Here is a 23,398-nt window from a genome sequence, read left to right on the forward strand (position 1 = left end):
CACAGTTGGAGTTCCCATGAGACTTGCAAAGTCTGTTGGCATTACAATCAACTTCATGAAAAATATGGTTTGAATTTTATTAAAAGCCCTGGATTTGGCTTACTGGTCATGACCAAGAATTAGGATTGACCACTTTATGAAAAAAAAATGCAGGGTTTTACCTATGCACAAACTAGCATATGCAAAAAATGCGCACCGCTATGCACAATTTTTACGATTGTGCGAAAACAACCACCTTTTTTTTTTTTAAAGAATCACCACAAAACAATGAGTTATAAATTGCACAGTAGACCTTTTAAAACCAAGATAATTTCCAAGTAGAAAACTTTCTGAAGAGCTTGTTTCAATTCAGCGTGCTTTGGCAAAACATAAACAAGAATGTCCCTAGTTTTGAATTTATTTTGAGGACAACCCAGTATAATGTAATAACATCCCTACATGGATATTTTATAACATCACCTCACCATTTACAGATATTAATTTCTTTTCAAATTTGTTTATTCTTATGAATTTATACACATGCAGAGAGGACCCCCCTCTGAGGTATTTAAAACACATTTCCATTGTCTTGACCACATCGTCAACACCTGTTAACTCATATGTCATGATATCAACCAGGATTTGGAACATAACAATCAATAATTTGCATGATATAATTAAAGGCAGTGGACACTATTTGTAATTATCAAAGACTAGCCTTTACAGTTGTTGGTGTATCTCAACATATGCATAAAATAACAAACCTGTGAAAATTTGAGCTCAATCGGTCATCAAAGTTGCGAGATAATACTGAAAGAAAAGTAACCCTTGTCACACAAAGTTGTGTGCTTTCAGATGGTTGATTTCGAGACCTCAAGTTCTAAATCTGAGGTCTCGAAATCAAACTCGTGGAAAATTACTTCTTTCTCAAAAACTATGGCACTTCAGAGGGAGCCGTTTCTCAAAATGTTTTATACCATCAACCTCTCCCCATTACTAGTCACCAAGGAAGGTTTTGCCAATAACTATTTTGAGTAATTACCAATAGTGTCCACTGCCTTTAAGGATTGAATGTTTTACCAAACGAGGTCAACACATGCTTTTGGTTTTAAAAACACAACAGAAAACAAAACAAATTTGGTTCATACAGAGCTACCTAGACCAAAAAATGTTTTTGCAGGAAATCCGCTGCTACCTTGAACATTTTACATCAACAAAATAAACAAAATAAAATAAAAATGAACAAAAAGGCAAACTTGTACTTGGTTAAAAACATAAATTAGAACAGAGCTTTGTTTATTGGTTACTTCTTTACAAATTGTTGTTATGGCTTTGTACTATTTTCGTGAAAGATGGAAAGAAATGTGAGTTTGAATTGATTGAACAGGGTTTACACTTCTGTGGAATCATGCCAGTTTTAAAACAGCCAGTTTTTGTCACAAATGGAATTCAATTATAGACACCTTTTTTTATCACCACAGTTGGCATTTCTGTCTTGCTGAGCCTTAATTATCCGAGCATGGAAGGAAGATGCGTCACGCCCCCATGCTAATTTTTTCTTGGGGGGGGGGGGGGGGTGTTAGATTCATACATCCGCTCTAGAAAACATGAGTTGAAGGGTGAAAAACGCAGCGATGACTTAACAGGGATGTGGTCACCAAAGCAGGTCAAGCTGAAGCATTAATGTGCCTTGGGCAGTGAGACATCGTACTATGATCAATCTCATTTCCAGAATGAAAGGGAAAGAGTGCAGGGAAAAGAGACGAAAGAGCCGACCATCATGGGGGGGGGGGGGGGGGGGGGACTTGTGGGCAGATCAAAATAGGACATCAGCCATGCGCATACCCACATCATTATGGATGGCCGGATATGCATGCAACATGAGTTCAAAGGCTAGGGTCTGTGCACAGCATGTGCTGCTTCATACAGAGTGGATAATGTTAATGTTGGCTACAATAACACCACAGAACTTTTTTTTTTATAGAGTTGTCTGATATAACACAAACTTCACAAATTGAAAAAGTATTTAGGTTGGAATGTCATGAATCCACTAGTCTGCTTTGGGGCCAATTTCTGTTTTATCGAGTCGTCTGATAACACAAACTTCACAAATTTACAAAGTATTTAGGTTGGAATGTCATGAATCCACTGGTCTGCTTTGGGGCCATTTCGTGGATTCATTTGGACAACATTCGTCAATGTTTATGATCTAAATCCAATTCAATGTCTTCTTGGAATCACTCTCAATCCATGATTCACAAAAACAAAAATACTCAGGCAATTATAGTAATTGGATAAAAATGGATACCAAAAAGCAAAGAAGAACACCGACGAATCAGGAACCTTCACAGGCAACATGCACTTTTTACTTTAATTAGTTTAACTCTCCGCAGTCCAATGTGATGTCTAATTTAATCACGACTAATTCCTTCATACAGAAATTCCTAATCTATAGACACTGTTTCATTAAAAACTGGTACGCAACATGCATTGTTTGGTAGAGCTTGACACACACTCGGACAAGTTTTGTGTTGAAATATTTGTGACTATTCTACCACACTGGGTCAAAATAGTTTTTGTGGTGAAACATTTTCTGATGATTCTATCCCACTGGGTTAAAATAGTCGTCAACCTTTTTCGAGACATGAGCCACGTCATTCCCCTATGCATATCTGATAATGTATGTGTAGATGGGTTCACAGGTTACAATCATCCGTGTGAACGCTTCTTGGGCCATGGGCCATGGCTATGGCCGGCGCCATGATGAACCAACCTCAAGCCAGGTAACATGAATCAGGTCACTGTGAGTGGGCGGAAACGTCGCATAAAGACACATGAAATCTAGCCTTGACAGCAGCAGTTCATGTCTGTATCACGGCCACCGAGAGTACATACAAGATTTTCCACGGAAATCAGCAGGAAATTTTGCCAGTAACATGTACATTGTAGTGACGTGAAAGTCCCCAGGCGACAAAGATTGAAAAGCGGAAACATAGATTAAGCGCTGCTCCTGAACTTAAGGAAGCTAAAGAAAATAAGATTCATGTTGTCAAATTTACAGACAACTTGAATGTAATTGGATTGAAGACTAACACAAGAAAAATGACTCAAAGTCCTATATTTTAAACAAAAAATCTGTGGAGAGATTTTCTATTCTAAAGAATGCAATGAGATATCTTTCCTTTATTTATAAAATTTGACGAGAGTTACAAACTACAAAACTTATTAGTCTAAAAAGTTATATTAAAACAAGGTTTTAACAAATCTCACCCTTCATTATGGTTAATTTTATACGAATATTCAAATTCAGATGTGCGTATCAGATTGACAGGTTTTTTTGTATTATCCCAAAACAGCAAATAAACATGTTACAAAGTTTGTACCTGCTATAAATCCATATGTGTTTTTTATTATTTTTTAATTCCCATTTAATTTTTGTAAGTGCTATATTTAGTACTTTTTGGACAAAGTAAGGGAGTGTGGAATGAGAATGAACACTAAAGCACTCTTCTCACACGTTGCAAGGGGTAAGGTAATGACTATAAAGGTTTTTGTTATAAAGCATGTGTCTGTTTCCGAGGGTATCAAGACAAGGCATCAGGAAAAATAAGTTGTTCTGAAGAGAATCAATCAATGTATGGGGAAAAAAACAGTCTCAGAGTTTTAAAAGCCAAGGTTTTTAAAACTCTTGTATAACATCTACTCCAGCCAAACGCAAACCTTGTACATTAGGGTGGGCTATACAATCCAAATGTCTTCACATTTTATCTTTTATTTTCAAATCAAATTAAGATTCACTAATCAATTGAAAAATGACAACTTAAAAAGAAAAACAATACAATGATAATAAAATTATAATTTTTGATAATCTTCAAAATATTTCAACATTGATTGATTTATTTAAAAATCTTTTTCCTCCCCACCCTCCAGTAAATAACTTTCTGGATATGCCCTTGCAACTAATGATGTTGACTTTAAAATAAAAATAAAAATGAGTACCTAAACACGTGAACATGTCAACATAAATGATACCATTCAGTCTCAATATGATTACTGCTTGCCAAAACTGATTAACAAACTAAGGTTGTTTTCCACAACTGTCTCTGAATGTTGCATCACATTCTTACTGAGACTCGTATCTTCATCCACATCTGGGTATAGAGTCTTAAGGATCGGAAAGGCGCATGTACTTTCAGAATACTCAGAAGTTCCTTAAAGGGCGACAACACCAAAAGAACTAGCTCTGCTGCGTCACCCTCTGGGAGTAACCATAAGTACAGGTGTTTGTTACAAAGCGAAGGAGGGCTACACAAATATTGGCATGGTTATACAAAGAGAACAATAAAGGGTGGTTGGGGGAGGGAGAAACTGTGTAGAACTTTAAAAGGCGTATACAAATGTTGATGTTTCTGCAGTAAGAATCAAGAGGGAAAAAAGACGACAAAGCCCACTGAGAAATCTAGCAGGCATTGGGGGAGACGGAGGGAGAGCGCTACTTTAACAAGTTTTACATGCACTCTCTGAACCACTTTACTTGCAGCTTTGGGTGACCCCCAGCCGTGGAAGGACTTCAGTGCCACTGAGGGGTCTAACCTGGGCTAGAGGACCCCTAGCATGGTCTGGAGTGACACAGAGCCGATGTAAGCTTGACCTCTATAACCCCTGACCTTTGCCTTGGTGTCCCTTACTAAATGGCAAGGTTACCATTTCAGTAACCTTTCTCAGGAATGAGGAGGCGTGCTGATGATGTGTCCATTGTGCCTCTTTTAAAACCAACTCTTATCACACTTTAGTCAAAGAATAGATTTTGTTTCTCTGAAATTTCGACCAACAACATCATTGGTCTTCTACAAATGAACAATTTGAATTCAGAACTATAACCCTTTTCATGGTGTTCTTGCACTTGTTTTAAATTTAACTGCAAAGAAAGTATAAATAAAATACAATAAAACACTTATTAATTCTGCAACAAACCCATCTTTGATGAGGATTAAATTTTTTGGGGGACAAACCACAAACAAGGCCATAGGGCTTGTATCTCAAAGTATTCACTGGAACAGAAACATTTTTAAAATCACTATTTTGTTCTTTGAAAACAGAATTGAAAATCAAAGTGAATATTTGAACATAACTTGTTTTAAAAATATGATATTTGAGTGTAAAAAAACACAAGCCTGCCAGATTATCCAGTCGTGAGCTTACTGGCCTTGTGGGTACCCCCAGTGATTATATCGATAAACTACTCGCCCTCTTTGCTTTTGGAGCAGATTTTGTCCGACTCATCCACTCCCCTTATCAGATCAACTCCGAGCCTATAACGGAAATTTTTCAAATTTGATCCACCTGCGGTCAAGGGAGCCAATTATACAAGCATTCCGTACCGAGGGAGCAGTGGAGGACAATTTTAAATTATGCACGACAACACATTTTATCCCTTAAAGAAAACCAAGATGCTGTGGAAACAACCAAATCCAGACTCAGTATAAATCTGCCAGAGGCAGAAGACAAATAAATATGCATTTGGACATTATGACTACATTACCTAAACTTGTAGGAAACATTGTGATTTCTAAATGAGTGGTTTAAAAATAAAAGAGCTTGAAATGCTAAACAAAGGAGTCAGCACCAATGGCCTATCTCTTTGAGGTATGAAGTTGGGATCATTCAAAACCTATCCAAGGCTTTCTATTTGTGTTCATCACCTTCCATCTACACTTATGACCCCGGTTTGAATCACACCGGGGGCAGTATATGGATTGAGTTTTCAGCCCCTACCTTATAGCGTGGGTTTTCCCTGAGATAATTCTCTGGAGTTATCCACCCACATCTTAAACTGAAACTTCCCTCTTTGTCTTCTCTCCACAGGGTTCTTTGCTAGTACAGTGATTAGGTTTGCTCTTCTGTGAGAGTCCTTGGCTTCACAACCAGAATAAATGAAATAAAATGGATAGAAATGTCTTCTTCACTTTGTGGCAACTCATCTCTTCTCTCACAAACATTAAGAAGCCAGGGCAAGACAAGTGAAAAGTTAAACAAAAAACCAGAACACCACTGACAAGTAGCGCGCCTGTTAAAAACCAACATGTAACTGATTCGGTCTCATCAGTTATTTTCTTCATCTAGTCATCTCTTAAATTGCTTCTGCTGATAAGCTGTGCCCCGCAGAAAATTAGACCTGTCTGTTTGCAGCTCCATGTGAGTAACAGTATTTTTTTCTACTAGGGTCAGTTTGCTCCTTTAAAAAAAAAAGTTCTGTCAAAATCCTGAAATGTTCCTGCATCTTCTTCCTGCTGCTCTCCATCTTTCATGTCTAAAGTGACTAATTTTGACTGACGTGTACGCCTATCTTTAATGGAAGCTTCAAGCCCGACAACGTATAAATGCAGCATGTCAATTTGTCATCAATGTTCCGTATGGAAAGACATTATTTTAGGTTAAGGTCACGGCTAGCGGAACTAGCCACTAGAAGTTTAATCCTTGAACTGTAATCAGGCAGACGATGGTATTCCAAGGTTTCTAGATCAATTTTAATGAACTAACTGCTCTGTCCAGCTGATAAATATTATATTGATTGTCATGTTTTTTAAGTTCTTACTTCATAAAAGGAAACAATTTATTTTGTTCAAATACAGTATTATGTTAACCATGATTTATTAAAAAGAATATCCATGTTTGGATTTGATGGTCATATTTTTGGTATGTGTCTAAATATTTATGTTGTTGTGGAGTGGTTAGGTGTGGTCAGAGTGGTTTGAGATCAGTTCCTGTTTACTCTTTAAGAGTCTGGATTATGATACTCATTCCTAAAAGGACGCAGCCAATAGACCAAATTGAATATGTCGTCACCTTTGGTCACATGGTGTTTGCGTGCATGTGCTGTAGCAGTCAAACTGGGAATGCTGCGTGCTTCATTTATGTACGCATCTGGACGCGCATACGGTTTGCCCAACAGAACAGCGACTTTCATAGCAACAAAGGTTTTTTTTTAATACGGTCTATTTTATCTGTCAAAGAAACCAGTATCCGCATGCTATGTGACTCAACATAAACATTAAATAAAAAACCTGTGAAAGTTAAGCTCAATCCTAGTTGCATGGTTCTTGTCTTGGTGCCCCATCAAGAGTTTTCCATAGGTTTTACAATGTTTCAATGGCAGTGCCCTTTTAAAAATAAAAACATCCTAGCCCTCCAACAGATTATTGGCTTGAGACGGTGATAACATCTTTCTCCAATCTGTTTGACCTCTACGAGAACATCTTATCTACATGTACATCATGTAACCTTTAAACCCAGGATACATTCCAGAGTCTTATAAAAGTCATTCAATATAACTTCAAATGTCTTTGTCATCAGGCACATTACTTTTCACTTTGTTCAGTGATGGGAATGATATTTTTCTCAAAGTAGAAAAAAAAGTGTTAAAATTGAATTATTGGGAAACATTCCATCGCGGCCAATGGCCTATAGTTGCAAAATCTCTGACAGCACACAGAAAAAGAAAATCAAACACAAGAATTCAAATCAATAAAAATGAAGTATACATGAAGTTGCCGCTAGATATGCGTGCCCAGAAAGGACTTATAACCAGGACTAAAAGTTACCGGATAAACAACAAATTATAAAGAGAATAAGACCAGTTTAATGAGTTTCTAAAGGCAAAACAAGAACTTGGGAAGGACAACAACAAAATGTTCAGGGAAAGAACCAACAAAATGTTCAGGGAAAGAACCAACAAAATGTTCAGGGAAAGAACCAAATAAAATTTTCTTTGAGTAAGAATTGTCAAACAATTAAGAGCAGAGCCAGACATTACATCGCAGACAGAAGAAAAGTTTTCATCCTTGCTGGTAACCAGCACTTTTCATTAAATCTTAACAGGCATTCACAGCTGCATTTATTTTCCCGAGAAGGGTAGAATATTATGAAATAAAAAATTACTCAATCAAGCCACAACAAAACACCTCGCCCACCTAAGTTATAGTTAATGTCTTCATATAGAAACAGCTCCTGGCATATTTGATGTCGAGTGTTCGCCAGTATTTCAACCATGACCTTTGACCAGACATCATGTTTAGAAGATGGTTGTCCACGCTTTATGATTAAAATGTGAACAAAAAATTAAGTTTTAAATCTGTCTGGCGGTTACCATGTTTATACAAAAGACATCAGCCCATTCATATGCGATATTAAAGAAACCGAAAGAACATCACTTCATTTGGCTTAAAGAGTAACTCCAAGGTCAAATTCAGTTTTGTGATCCACTCATTTTCCAAACAGAGCTCTCTTGAATGAGGGGAAAAATTTAAGTCTTGAAAAATTGTGTAAAATGTCTTTTATTCTATACTCGTTCGGAGTGAAATTTGAAACATGTCATTGGACATCAACAACAATTGGACCTGAAAATAATTAATGGGAATTTTTAGGCTAGTCAAAAGATGATTTTTTTTTGCTAATTTGATTGAATATCATCAAACATAAAGAAAAACTAAAATAGTCCTTGTCCTTGTGCGGACCATACTTGAAATGTAACATAACATTTGAAATGTATCAAACATATTGCCATTTTGCCGTTAGGTTAGAGGCCTACTTTCATAGGTACTCTATCTGTTAGAACATGACGGGATAACAAAGCCCAACTTAACCTTGAACCCCTCTTTCAAAACAAACACAGAAACAAAAGTACAAGTCCCTCCCAGTGTCCAACTATGACTCTTAAGGCCTGTTTATAGTTGGTCGCGCGATGGTCGCGCGATGGAAATCTTGCGCGCAATCCTAAGACTGAGGCCTAAACACTGTCTTTTTATGATCGCGCGTCAATATTTCCATCGCGCGACCGAGTATAACTCGGCCTTTATACCAAGACCAGTGTTTACTCTTCCATTGGTCATATTCACAGGTTGTTTGTGTGGCAGGTTTTGTGACAAGTATAGGCCAATTATCATGCTAGCACCATCTTGGTCTTGTTCCTTGTATCCAACAACAGTTATGAATGCTAGTATGCATGGTACAAAAAGGAACACGACTATTTCTCCTGGCAGCCTCGGTCTGGTTATATTTATTTGAATTGGAGGAAAATCAAGATGGCTGCCTCATGATAAAGGTCTTTAGAGGAGTGGAATTAACTTATTCCTCCTGAAACAATGATGTTCTTTCCCTTTAAGTAGGCTAAAGTTTTCTTATTTCCATACCAGAACACATTGGTGATTGACAAACACTAGCTAGGGAATCGCTTTTCATCACATAAAGACGAACTAACCCGAGATACGGATCCTGATTTGAGACATCCAGTTTGATATCTAGTTTGAAGTCAAGATGTCGACAATCTTGGCCAGCGAATCACGGCCTATCTTAAGAGTTGCAGAGAGCATGTAACAGGATACCATTGCATCTTATACAGTCATGACAATCTCTGAGTCATATGGCCCTCTAACCTTGAGACATAAATATCACTATGGCCACAACCAAAGCTCATTGCTAATGTTACTGTAGAGGCGTAATGGTTCCAATTAGAAAATAATTACTTTTCCTTTTTAGATGTCAGCTTTCTGAGGGATGTGACTGTGGTCTGCGCACTCATGTCTTCTCCCAAGATTTTGTGTTGTATTCCTGTCAATATTAGTATTGACAGCCACAGCAGAAGCATCCTGGTATGTACGAATGTTGATCAATCAATTCATTTGGTCAATTTTAAACTGTGCCGTCAAGAAGCTAGAGGGAGATGATTTCCAAGATAAACAAAGAGAGAGTGAAATAATGAAAGGCACCGTGTACGTGTACGGAACCTGTCTCCAAAACAAATTATTTGAAAGATAATCATTAAGTTTCTTCCCACAAATACTGCCTAACTATTGAATTCCTCCAAAAGTTCCCAGCAACTTGCAATTTTGGCCCAACTTCATCGTGGAGCTGCTTAAGCAGCCAACATTGCTTGTAAATTTTCTGCTTAGCAAAAATAAGCAGACTACAATTGGTACATGTGGGTTAGTATTTCTGGTAAGCATGATTTTATTGTGCTGAGCTTCCTTAGTGCTTAAGCAACTCAAAGAAATTGGACCCCGTTCATTAAGGTAGGGTGATATTGGTAAATAGGCCTACTCCGAAAAAATAATAACCATACAAAACTTACTAGGTAAGAAGGTGTTAAAAGTAAAAAACTATTTTGAGAAAAAAACTCCTTTCTTAGTTATATGGTTTGGAAAATTTATCCCAAAAATCTTTTGAATCTGAAGTAACTGATTCCTCATAACCACAATATTTGCCAACTTGAGTCAAAAATTGCAAGTTTAGTCCCATGGTGCAGGGTGTCTATATCACCAATTTAATTTGCCAAGACCTCAGCGAAACCTAACATCACATAGCCCCCCTCCCCCACTAGTCTTAAAACTCGCACTGCTAAGGGCCCATCATTTATTTTGTAGCGGAATTGGAAGTGGCTTCCTGATAGGCAATTAAACCAGCTCAACGTGTGAAAACATGACAGAAAAGTTCAAGGTTGCGAAGGGGTCTAGAGAGGCAGTCTGTCGCCACAAAGATATCGTTGAAAGATGATACTAGTGACCATTGTCATAACCCAGGCCTGGGATTTCATCTTTGAAAGGGCAAGGCCGTTTTCAATGGGAAACTTTTTAAAGGGGCACCAAGGCCAAGACCAGGGGGCAATACAGGCCATGGCCTTCATGGTCTGCATAACCCAACATTACTTCATCACCCACTCCCCCTTGCAGATATAACCAGGCCACACTGTTGAACTAAAGAAAAGGGAAGCACTATACACCTGTACATACAAAAAGGATGCATCAATTACTTGTTAATTGACTTGGTAATCTTATCACAAGATCTAAAGTCATTTAAAGTGACATCCGTAGATCATGAAGGGCAGGGCGGGTGAAGGGTGTTACTTGCCCTCCTTTAAGTTAGAGAAAGTGTTGTCAAACTCATCTCAAAAACTAAAAAATGACTGAGTCAAACATGAAGCTCCAGTCCCATCTATCTTAGGGGTTTACGACCAATCCATCATAATAAGAAGTATTCTTTTGGTAGCATCAGCAACTTCCACCGTGGGCCGGAAAAGACCCTAACACAAAAACTGTTTCTTCAAAGTCAAGAGGCCTTGGACCAAATCCAGATTGATGTGCCCCAATGAGGAGGGCTGGCTGGCCAATCCAAAAGAAATTAGCCCCGGCTATGCAATCTGGAGTACACCCTTCATAAAACCAGCCTAGATAATTACTGCACACAAACACCCAGGTTGGGGCCCAGGAAGATTGATGGCTCAATGAGGCAGACATGATGTTGCTGTGGCTCAAACAGAACAGGCAACCTCTCCTCAATTTTAACAGGTGGGGAATAGTAGGGGCAGTGTTTTTTTTTTAGACCAGGGAAGTTGTATTGTGGAGTAGCAATGTCTTAGAGAAAGTAGGTGGTATTGGTTATTTTAGTAAAGTTGCCCTGTTAACTATCATCTCCAAACTACGCAAGTGATTTTGATCTTCCACGACGGCTTGCATGTACTGTAATTATGTGTGTACACAATATAGGAAACCAATATAATATCTGTGCTGAAATATCCCTCTGTTTTGTGTAATGAATACAAACTGAACCCTTGATGATAAAGTGTTGCTTCCTTCAAAGTGAACCCTTCACCCCTAACGAGTCAGATCAAGACACTCCAGCTAAACCAACATTATTCTCCACAAAAGATTACTTTCACAAGATGTCGGCAGTAGTTTGACTCCTAAAGTCTTGCCATTTTAAAAATAGCCCTATCAATGAGTCCAAAGCTGCTGGAGTGTGTACAGTTGAAAGTGCCATGCCCTTGGACTTGGCCTGTACCTCTACCAAACTTCTGATGTGCTTAGTTTTCCTCCCATTAGTCTCATTTCCGACTTGATAATAGACCTCCCTAACATTCTTAATGCTACATCCCATGACTCTATATCCTTCAAGTTCCTCTAGTTCTTCTGGAGGGATAGAGGTTACATTCGACATCCATGTTGAATGTTAAAAGTTGAATCTTATTGGCTCAAACTTTTAAGGGTGAAGTACTTGTAAATTAAGGCAACAAAAACTTGGTGGCTGAACTTGTTTTATACATCAGTAGTATGTTTATATACAGCGTTTGAATCATAGTACTACTAGAGTCAACTTTGGGTTTGAGATCGTCACAGTGTTAAAGAGTGAACTATCAAAATCCCATGCTAAGATATCATGTGCATTATTTTATTCACAAATGTCATTACTACCTCCCCCCCCCCCTCTTTTTTTTTAATTGTGGTGGATTCTTGATCTGATTGAGATATCAACCGTCAAACTGGTTCTGGGAACCTTTCGGATTCAACCAAACTCAAATATTCACAGATATAATGTAGTGTCAGGGTAGGTGAATGTGCTTTGACAACTGAAGCATGAAATTGATGCCGCCACTACCACTAGACTCAGTCCCATGGTCTGACTATTTTCAAGCTATTTTGGTGTCTTCTCAACAACGTGGCACATGGTTTGTCCGACCCGGACAATAATGAAGTAGCGATAAATGGCGTGTCTTTACTCATGTGCAATACCTTTGTTGCATTGTTTGTAAAGACATGACCATGACATGCACATGTACTTTCTGCCCAACCCTCGTATATATGGATTATGTTTAATACATGCGATTAATGTTCTGATCGTATACTGTTAAACAAGAGTGTTGAATAGAAGCTGGTATCAAAGCACCAATTTGCATGCTGAAGAAATTTAGTTACAGAGTTTCCTACTGAGTGTTTCTTCATTTGTTAATGTCATTTTTAATGGAATTTTTTTCTTTTTTTACATATGTATTTTTAATTATATTTCTGTATAATTTTATGTCATTTCATAATTTTGTTTTATTAATAGAGTTTTTTTTTTTTGAATCAGGCAGGATATTTGGTACTTTGGAAAAAGTAGGACTAGAGTATCAAGAAGTACAGTACATTACCTAAATGCAGATAATATACATGGTATATAGCCTAGGCTTAGACATTCCTTGGCTGTTTCTTGCCATTTTTTAAAGTTAATCCTAGGGCAAATAAAAAAAACTAAACCAGAAATCAGACTAAAGAAGTAAGAATATCATGCATGAATATTTATTTTATTGTATGTTTTTTATGCTTTAATGTTTGATGATACCTGCAAGTGGAGGTTAACCACTTCTGGTTATCACAACAAAACAACAAAAATATATTGGCAAAATACAACAAATTGCAGTTTATCATTACTTGGAGTAAAGAGGAACTTCAAAAGGCGCCAAACCCCTTTTAAGAAAGATTCAAATTTTACACCATCCAGGACCACGAGATTGAGACTTATTAGGTATTTTAAACACGACAATTGCTCCAATGAGTTTTTCTTGGTAAGAAAATTAATTAGAATTAAGCAAACTAGAAAATAGTAAATCAGAACAAATGCTACCAACATCCCTAACTGCTCAAAACTGACAAAGTGATGCTTTACATTTTACGACAGCATCATTTGCTATATAAAAAGGTAATAACATGATTAATTTATTGACACTGATGCGACATTCAAACATAGTTTTAAAAGCTGTGCCAACGTCAATCTAATTCCCAAACCCAATGTTGACACTGCACGGCCACAACAATTTAGGGAAAAGACAGATTTCGTACTTTCAATTATTTTAAAAAGGTCTATGGTTACTGCACTTTTTTTGATGGTAAAAGTACGCCACACGGGTAGCCATCACCGAGTCCGAAGCAGGGAAGTGACACGTCCAAAGTACATATAAATTAGTGCTTGAACGGTGATTAATTATTCACTTGAGACAACTTTGGTGGGGGAAAATCTGTATTCCGTGGTGCACCAATAGCTGCTCACGTGTCTTATTGACGATGGTACGTCTTCCGCAATGTTGTTGTCACACGTAGCTTGTAAATGAAGCGTATAGAAGGAGGTTGATATAAATTACCTCTTTGGAGTTGAATTACCAGACCAAGGTTACAGCAAGACATTATCTGTGAGTGTAAACTTGTTGCTCTCCGCATGTTACTGCTACTAGTCCGCTGCTTTAGGCAAAGTGGAAAGAGAAGGTGCATTTTATCCCAAAATTTCCAGTGAGAGAAGAATTGAGATTTTAAATTTACCCATCGATATCAACTTTTTGTAGTGTATTTGCCAAGGGAACTTATCACAAAAAATTGAACAGTAAGCATTAAATTGACCGCTAAGCAGCGCTATGAAATTGGGCCCTGGTCTAGCTAGCGATAAGACCAGCACGTACAGTAACAGTAGCCCTTGCGCAATAGTTATTTGCGAAAAGTTCTATGTAACTCCCCTCCATTTTCAATGGCCTTTTTGTAGGGTTTGAAATATTGTGTATAATCAATATGCCCATACTGCCATATTGTGTCACCCTCAACCAAACCGAAGCCAATCTGAAACTAGCCCCAGTGATTGAGCTGTGGGGTGGGCTACACTCTCCCCACCCATCTCCACTCAGCAGGTGCATTTTGTCCCAAATTCCCAGTAACAGAAGTATTGAAATTTGAAATTCACGCATTGATATCAACTTTTTGTAGAGTATTTGGCAATGTCACTCTCCTCTCCTATTCCCAGTGGGCCATACTGGCGTACTGTGTCACCAATTTCAAAGCCAATCTTAAACTTGCCCTAGTGGTTGAGCTCTGGGGGTGTGATACACTCTCCCCACCCATCTCCGCCCAACATCATTAACGTAACACCTGTAAACACTGATACCACAAAGGATCAGTAGCCTACCAGCCCCCAAGGCAAATTGCCCCTCAACCCTCTTCAATAAATGACTTTCTGGATCCATCATGTGCCACACTCTCAATGTTGGCTGCCTCGTTACAATCAGTACTGGCAACCACATGGTACAACCTTCCAAACCAAATTACAACACGACAAATACACGTAAAGAGAGCCTTAAAACCATTAGCTGAGACAATTTTGTTTTTCAAAAATTCCTTTTTGGGACCACAAACCAATTTGGGAGTTGTTGGTGAATTACTCTAAAAGGCTAGAGTGACAATTGACTGTATTTTTGACCACATATGAGGAACTTTCAACTACCAATTTCCTTCCATAACAATTACAGTTTTATCTTATTTTGACTGTCTGTATGCTATAATAATATATATTAAATTTGCATCAGGGATAAAGAATATTTAATTTGGAAAGTACTGAGTGTACTGTGCTTACACACATTTGTGAAAAGGTAAAACCATTAATATTCTTTATCCTGATGCAAACTTTGTTATTGTACCCGCTGATAAAACCATTCAAACTGCCTCTAGCTACCGGGCAACCTCGGTAGTCTAGTTGGTATGACACTGCTCTAGAATTGCAAAGGCTGTGGGTTCGAATCCCACCCAAGTAAAAAGCCTGTGATTTTGTTCACAGAACTCGGGAAAGTACAGAGTATACAGTGCTAACACACATCGGTGTAAGGGTAAAACCAAAACTAGTATGTCTGTATGCTGTTGTCTTGTATCAATGGACGACTAAAATAATCCATTTACTACCAACAATGACACAACAAATTCCCAAACACAGTTCGCTGAACATGCTTTGCATCACATATTGAGCCCAGGCACGCCCTTACACATACAGTCAAAGGAAAAAAAAACTGCAAATTGCCAACTAAATTCCAATATTCAGTGTGCTTTGAAGGCAAATGATATGAAGAAAACGATGTCGCGTAGTTTCAGCTAGAGTCTGGTTTTGTGTGCAATGTCTGGCATCATTAAAGACACTTTACATTATTGGTTAATTGTCAAAGACCAGTCTGCTCACTTAGTGTATCTCAACATATGCATAAAATAACAAACCTGTGAAAACTTGAGCTCGAGATAACTATGAAAGAAAAAAACACCCTTGTCACATGGAATTGTGTGCTTTCAGATGATTGACTTCGAGACCTCAAATTCTAAATCTTAGGTCTTAAAATCAAATTCATGGAAAATTACTTTTTCTCTCGAAAACTACGTCAGTTAAGAGGGAGCCGTTTCTCAATGTTCTATACGGTCAACCTCTCCCCATTACTCTTTACCTAATGAGGTTTTATGCTAATAATTATTTTGAGTAATTACCAATAATGCCCACTGCCCTTAACCGACGACAGCAAACAAACAAAAAAGTCAATTAGAACTTGAACAGCCATGCCCAGACATGGTATAATAAAGGATGAACACATTTTTGAAAAAATATGGCCTTCAGTTTTCAAGTTCATTACCATAGAGAACTTTATAACTGACTGATGCCCAGGCAACAAATAATGCAGGTGCCAGTACTTTTAAATCTGACTGCTAATTATATTTCTGGCATATTTTCAAATCAATAAAATTTGAGGTTTTTACAGTCTTTGTTATCAAGCTAAACAAATACAGATGAGTGAAAAAGAGTTCATTGCCAATTAAGAAAATTCATGAATAATGCTTGCACATTCAGAACAATACAGCACATACAGAGCACCAGCTAGGTAATCGCTGTATGCAAATTGTGGGAACTGTTTTGGGTTTAAAAACCTGTTTTTCCAATGAAAAAAATAAAAAGAACAAATTTAAGAAACTCTGATTCTGTAAAACAAACTTTGTGATTTATATTTTTGACAATTTTGTTTTCCACAGAATAATAATCTCATTCCCAAAACTAAAAGCTCTCAACTTAAATGAAATGATAAAAAAAAGATTGAGTTTGTTTTTTGCAATTTCAAAAAGGCTAAAAAAAAAAACACACACACCAAACTTAGCATGAGAGAAAAGAGCAAAACAACACACATGGACTTCTGGATCTGGGTTCCCCATGCTGGACCGGGACGTAAGGAAATCAGACCATCAGATAGCATCGGCTGGGACAACCTCTCGCACTACTACTGGGTTCCCCCATATTCTAGATACGGAACCTCCCAGATATTACAAGTCAGATGGTTTACATACTCTGCGCATCATAAGAAATCATCAAAACTAAATGGGATATTCCATTCTCCCTTTGGCTGCTTTACTTCCTTCACAAACATTTAAAGGCTCCAGGATATTTTGAGAAAATCCTGAACAATCACATGGCTGTAGATTTCTGTGAAAAATTATTACGCATTTCAATAAATCCAGTGAAATTTGTTTGTTGCCTGGAGTAGATTTGACAATGCTTAGGCCACTGTCATTTCATGCGCACATTAAATCTTAACGTCACTTCTAAGGAAATGGTTCATTAAATGGTATATCATGGCCAAACGGTCAAGCGCACTGGACTCAAGCTCTGGTGCTTCTGATCAGCAAAGTGCGGGTTCGAGTCAGGGGTCTTGACAGTTGTGCCCTTAAGCAAGACACTGAACCAATTAGCGCTCCAGCCTTCGGATGGGACCTAAAGCCGTAGATCCCCTGTGTTATGTAATGCACGCTAAAGAAACCCAGAACACATTATCATTAAGAGAGGCTGGATGGTTGCGCCACAGCACTTTGTAAACTGTTACATTGTGCCCTGTAAACAAGTGGGTCTTATTTTCCAATCATAGCTTAGCAAACCCCTGAGAAAACTAATGAACACTTTGACACACCCTTGGATGTGATAAAGCCCTGCATATTATTAATACTATTTCAAAAAAAGGTCTAGGAATCTTGTAGGGGGTGAGTATTTTGGATAAAAGTGCCTCTATTTACGTCTCCAAAAAAATGTCACAAGCCGAATTAATCTATAAATATAGATGGCTAGCTGGGAGAAATGTACCAAGAATGCACAACATTTGACATCTACAAGTTACATGTTGTGAAAATCCCCTTGATAATATAGCTCAACTCCTGGTTGTCTAGCTCAAAGTTATTGAACAAGTATTGACCCTGAACTTGCTCAAATAACTAGAACAACTCCAAAATTATGTTTGATAGAAATGGGCTTACATAATCAATACCAAGAAACGTTTATAGGTTTTTACTATCTTTTGATAGTATTTCTTTAAATCCAAATTGAAATATTTACTGTGGAAGAGCTTTTAAAGTGTCTTTCAAGAGCAAGAAATACTTTGAAAGTCATTTCAATCCTTGACCAAACCCCATCCTATTTCACAAATATATTTCACACAAACCAAACCCTAAATCTTGCATACAAATCCTAAATCTCTTTCAAAAAATAATGGAACAAACATACAAGGACAATTTGTAAATTCAAATACCACCAATGAGGGAAACATTCCCATTATTTAGAATGTGAAGAAAAGATTCACATCAAGACAACAACAAGATTAGTGCCTCAAAAGATGCACCTAACAAGATAATAATGCGATTTGTTGACAACCTGGATACAAAACTTCAATATGGGCGTACGATACAATATTCGTTAACAGTCAACTGTGAAAGGAAATTTGATTGATTTGGAATTTCAAAAAAATACCACTATGTTCATAAAAATTATTACGATAAACGAGAATAACTCAATAGTTCAAGTCTGCCACGTCAACTACTCATTTTGAGAGTATGACTTGGTAACAATTTTAAAATTTACACTTCTAAGCTCAAAAATACCCCCCAAAACAAAAACAAAAACAAAGAGTACAGTAGAAATATCACAACTTCTCAAACTGCTCTTCATTCCCAAACCTGTACAACAGAATGGGATATATAAAGATAACTATGAAAAGACGTGCAGTGAAATGCCTCATAGAAATGCTCATGCTTCGAGCAAGTTTGTCGTGTAACAACAGCCGACATTTTTGGGCTATTCTTTACGTTTTTTTCCCACCCCCCTAAATGCAAAAACCCCTGTGACTATCTTACCATAAGCATTCATATCGTCCGATGTGCAGCGGGGGCCGCGGATCCATTCAACCTGTCTCATTGGCTCAGCTTTAGTCAAATATAACAGGCTTTTGATTAGGTCAGCTGGTTGTAAAAGCCAATCAAGATAGCACAATAACCGTGGACATGCAGCCCTAGCCCTGCACAGGCAGTTCAGCAGCCGCAGCACGCTCTACACACTCTGTGTGCGACTGTATATCATTCTCAAACTACCTATGTTGGGGGTCAGGGGTGACAATAAACACACAGCCACCAGGTCGGGGGCGATGCTTGCACATGGTCTACTTATTTTTTGTCCTCCGATCTAGCACACCTGTATGACTTGGTCCTTGGGCAAGCCTAATCTTCAGTATCACTGCTTTTTTTTTTTTTCCTTTCGTCGTCTTCGATTCACTACAGGCTATTTCAACATTGAGCTTGTCACACATATCTGCCTATTTCTGGAGCAAATCACACTGTTACACTGCAGTAAAGTGGGATATGCCATTAAAGGGAATGGAATGAATGACCAAATGCACTGCAATATGAATCATATATCATATATCCAAAACATATTGGCAGATGTATTTAGGATAAAAACTTTTATAAGGAACATGATTTTGATTTGATTTTTAAAATATTGTGACAGAAAATGTATTAGTTATTTTGTTTTTCGTCATGTATAAACCGATTGGAGCTCTAATTGTTTCATGAAGCTGCTGAGCAAAATTATACTTCGCAAATTATACAAACAAATAACATAAAGGAACATTACTTATTTAGTAGCACTTTTGAAAGTTTGATTTCGGGGTCACATGCCCAAGGTAGGTCATAGCCTTGAGGTCAGTAATTTTAGCATCGACCCAGTAAATGCATGACCGGGCAATTCTGACTGTCTTTTGCTTTGGTTCAAATGTTGACTTTCAGTCTGATAAATATCATTTGTTGATTCTTGAAGAATTCATACCCATTAGCAAAACAGATAACTCTTCTCTTATTGTTTATTGTTGAACTGTGACATGTTTTTTTTTTCCCTTCTCATTTCAATTCTGGTCTTGTATACCACATTCTAGTCCAGTAAATATATTTTGATCTACAAGGCCCTGCGGTCTCTTTGGGTTGCTCCCACTTTGAAAACTTTGAAACTGATCAATGATTTTGCCATTGACCAAGAGGATGACAACTTCTCCTGTCACCAAATGCATTCCACTGGGGGCTACGCCTAGGAAATGAGTAAACCGTAAAATCAAGAAATATCATAATTTTCCCGTTCATTATTACTGTTTTGATAGACATTTAGATCAATAAAAGGATGTTTGTAATTCACTATTTGCCCTACTATAATGTCAGTTTTTGAAGATTGTACTAAAACCAAAATGGAAATATGTCAGATTTGGGCAAATATGAGTCAGCGAGACTGCCGACAGAATGTCGCCAGCAGAAACACCTCAAGAATGTAAAAATAGCCAGCCTGCCCACTTGATACCCGTTGTGCATCCAGAAGATGCTTAAGGTGATTCAAGGTAGGAAGAATTGTAAGAGAAAGAGGACAAAATGTGTGATGGCGCAACAACAATGAATTTAAATAAAATGCCCGTTTTTCCTCACAGCTTTTATGAATGAAGTTTCGAGGGGGGTTTGCACAACTCATTATGAATAACAATATGTACTTCAGGTTTTGCATGGGTTGTGAGCTTTCCCAAAAATGGCCTAAAAAGATAAGGCAATTTACTGTATAGTACTTCACAACTAAACTTTGCCAAGTTTTCAAAGGTACAAAATGTTTGAACATGCCAAATCATATAGCACCACTTGAAATAGACTCAAACAATTAAATTTAAATCCAGAATAATTGCTGGAACTCATTCTAAGAAATTTTTAGTTTAGAACTTATATTGTTGTGAATAAGTTAACAATAAATCGGGAAATAAAATTTCAGTACTGGTTTGATTAAACGTTTTAAATACCAATTTTATTTCAAAAGCTCCCTGTAAAACTGTCATCAACTGTTTTGGCAATCATGTAACCCTTGTACTATAAAACACGAGTTGTAATCCCCGATCTGTATAAGCTGACTGTACATAAATACACGATTAAAAACAATTACTGTATGTCCACAACAAAATAATGCTAAAATTTGATTGAATTCAATCAAAAATTTTATATAAGTCCCAGTCAAAAAAATAAACACACACGAAGCCCAGCCTATTTCACCTTAAGTCATGAGTAGCTGTATCAAAGCAATTTTCCCTTTTCAGTTGACACTGTCATTCAATTTCACTTTGAGGCAAAAGATTTGTATAGCATTATTCAATTAAACTTTGAAGGCGTTCTTTTAACCATGAGAAATCGGCATTCAATTTAGCAGAATAGGCACAGCTAGAGAATTCTGCATAATGCTGAGTGCCAATTTTAATGCTAGCCGAGTTGCTTGTTAGTTTGAATGTTATCTATTTTCATCACACGGCGAAAGAGAAAAATTGCTTAGCCTATGCATAACCTGAAATTGAATGGGTAGCTTTCATTTTTGGGCAAATAACAATTTAAATTGGCCGGGTTTTTTCCCCTGAACTATTTATTATGTTATTTTTGCAAACTTTTAAATGGTTGATTCTTTGAAATGGGTCTAGTAATTAATGAGTTGATTTTAATTAAAAATTATTCTCATCCATCTACAAAGAAACTAAAATGAATGAACCTCTTCTCATGTTTGCTTTATGGTCATACGTTGAATGACAGACCTAGCAAATGACAAACGTCATCAAACTGCACACCGCATGCAGCACTCACTCTCTTCTTGCCTTTTGCAGTATAGGACTTCACAAGTATGGTACGTGTCACTCATTCCCTATAGCCTCATAGGAATATCAACAACATGAACTCATTTTACTTTACACTGTACTGCAACATGACACAATATAGCCCCCTCTATCTGATGCAGTGCCTTGGGGGAGTGACATCATTAGTCTACATGTATGAAGCTCAAAGCTCTATTCAATCAGCCTACCTGCTATCTGCATACTGTATTATCGCCGGTGATGTCACACACCACGGGTTATTGTTGTTCAATCCACAGTGTTGGATGTATCACATAGTGCAAATGTATTATCTGTATGCACTCCTTGAAACAAGCGTGTAACCCTACCCCATGTGTGTGACCTCAGAAGTTGAAAATGAGGAAACAGGGGACGTCACGTCACCGCAATGAAATATCTTATTTTGTTCTTTAAAAATTGTCCCCAAAACACAACATAAAGATGACCTGTTCCGCTCAAATTTGAGCTTCAAGGCTGAAGCAGCACAAAGGTGCCGAAGATTTATCATCTGATCGATTGGATATCATTCTTGAACCCACAATATTTGCATAATGAGTTTGAGTTTCGCCTTTGAAGTTCCAGTCACAACTTGAAGAGAGTGCATAAGAATTCCACCCAGTGGGCGTGACCCACCCATAGGAGATTCTCTGTGGATCGTCACTATCGAGGGACTTCAGGCAGCGAGCCACTCACAAATATTCCCCGAGCCTCGCGACATTTCTTGGGTAGAGATTTGGTTATTGATGATGATGTACAGCTTTTCCCACCATCCATCACATGAGTCTCCACATGATGGGACGATGTTATCTCTTAATTTTGTACATCCTTCACATTTTCCCAGGGTGACCGAAAAAAAAGTATGATTTCAAGCAAGAACATGAAGAAGTCTTAAAGCCATCGATGTGATATGAAGTGGTGTATACGTAATTTTGGTTTTTGTTATTTCAACAGAAGTTTTCTATCTGTTAAATTAAACAAACGATGATGACGGAGTTATCAGTTTGATTTTTCAAAGTAGTCATAATCTTCAATGATTTTGTTCAGAGAAGTTTACAAATCAATCAACCACTTGGAACTAAAAACATCTGAACAGGGGAAAAGGTCTAATTAAAAAATGTTGTAAACACTTTTTGGGTGACTGCTTGAAAGACACATCCTATTGAGGGTTTATACTGAGATCAAATTGATTAATAGGCAGATGATAGGCATATAGTCCATTTCACTCAAAGTAAGTTTGAAGTGAGATTGATTATTATAATAGTATCAGGCCTCGAAACAACCCACATCACCCATAGCACACAATCCCTGTGGTGCCCTGGGCTTTTGCTGTGGTGGCCCTCTGCAAGGTTCCGATAGTTTGTCTTTGGTTTTAAAGGCCCTCATATGCAAATCAGGGGCATTGTGATTGGTTTTATCTTTATAATTTTAGGTGAATTTGATCCAAAGTAAAGAAAAACAAACAACAGAACAATCATAGACATCAGCCCGCAATTTGCGCATTTGTGCATTTGTTCATATTAACACAGATGCTTGATATAGGACAGGCTATGGCAATGGTGAATCACGTTATCTATTCTGGAAACCTGTTGCCCATTTAAACAAGTTTACAGAGAGAAAACAATGTTGATAACTTCCGTTTCCAAACAAGTCAAATAAACTAATTCATGAAAAAAGGGTGTCTCCATTACAAAACTTTCAGAAAAATTTTACATTTCTGTTGAATTATTTTTAGAAGATTTCAGCTGGGGGCGAGGTCACTTTTCCTGGAGAGAGAGAGACCGCATCCACTGGAATAATCAGAATGCCTCAATTAGTTTAAAGGGCACCAAGGTCATTGGC

At 37.6% G+C, this 23,398-nt stretch overlaps 1 protein-coding gene across 3 annotated transcripts in view; it reads right to left on the minus strand.

The window, feature by feature from the left end:
- The window catches only part of LOC139936050 (B-cell lymphoma/leukemia 11A-like), an 86,365-nt gene that overhangs the window by 33,652 nt on the left and 29,315 nt on the right, over positions 1–23,398 (minus strand). The window contains exon 1 of one of the 3 annotated variants that reach the window (XM_071930763.1): positions 18,744–18,843. The exons of the other annotated variants lie outside the window; for them this stretch is intronic. Within the exon in view, the coding sequence (XP_071786864.1) occupies positions 18,744–18,804 (61 nt within the window). The 5' untranslated portion in view covers positions 18,805–18,843. Of the gene's footprint in view, positions 1–18,743; positions 18,844–23,398 lie in introns of those variants that run through there. 3 annotated transcript variants of the gene reach the window in all.

Source organism: Asterias amurensis, chromosome 1 (assembly GCF_032118995.1).
Source record: "Asterias amurensis chromosome 1, ASM3211899v1".
NCBI lineage: Eukaryota > Metazoa > Echinodermata > Asteroidea > Forcipulatida > Asteriidae > Asterias > Asterias amurensis.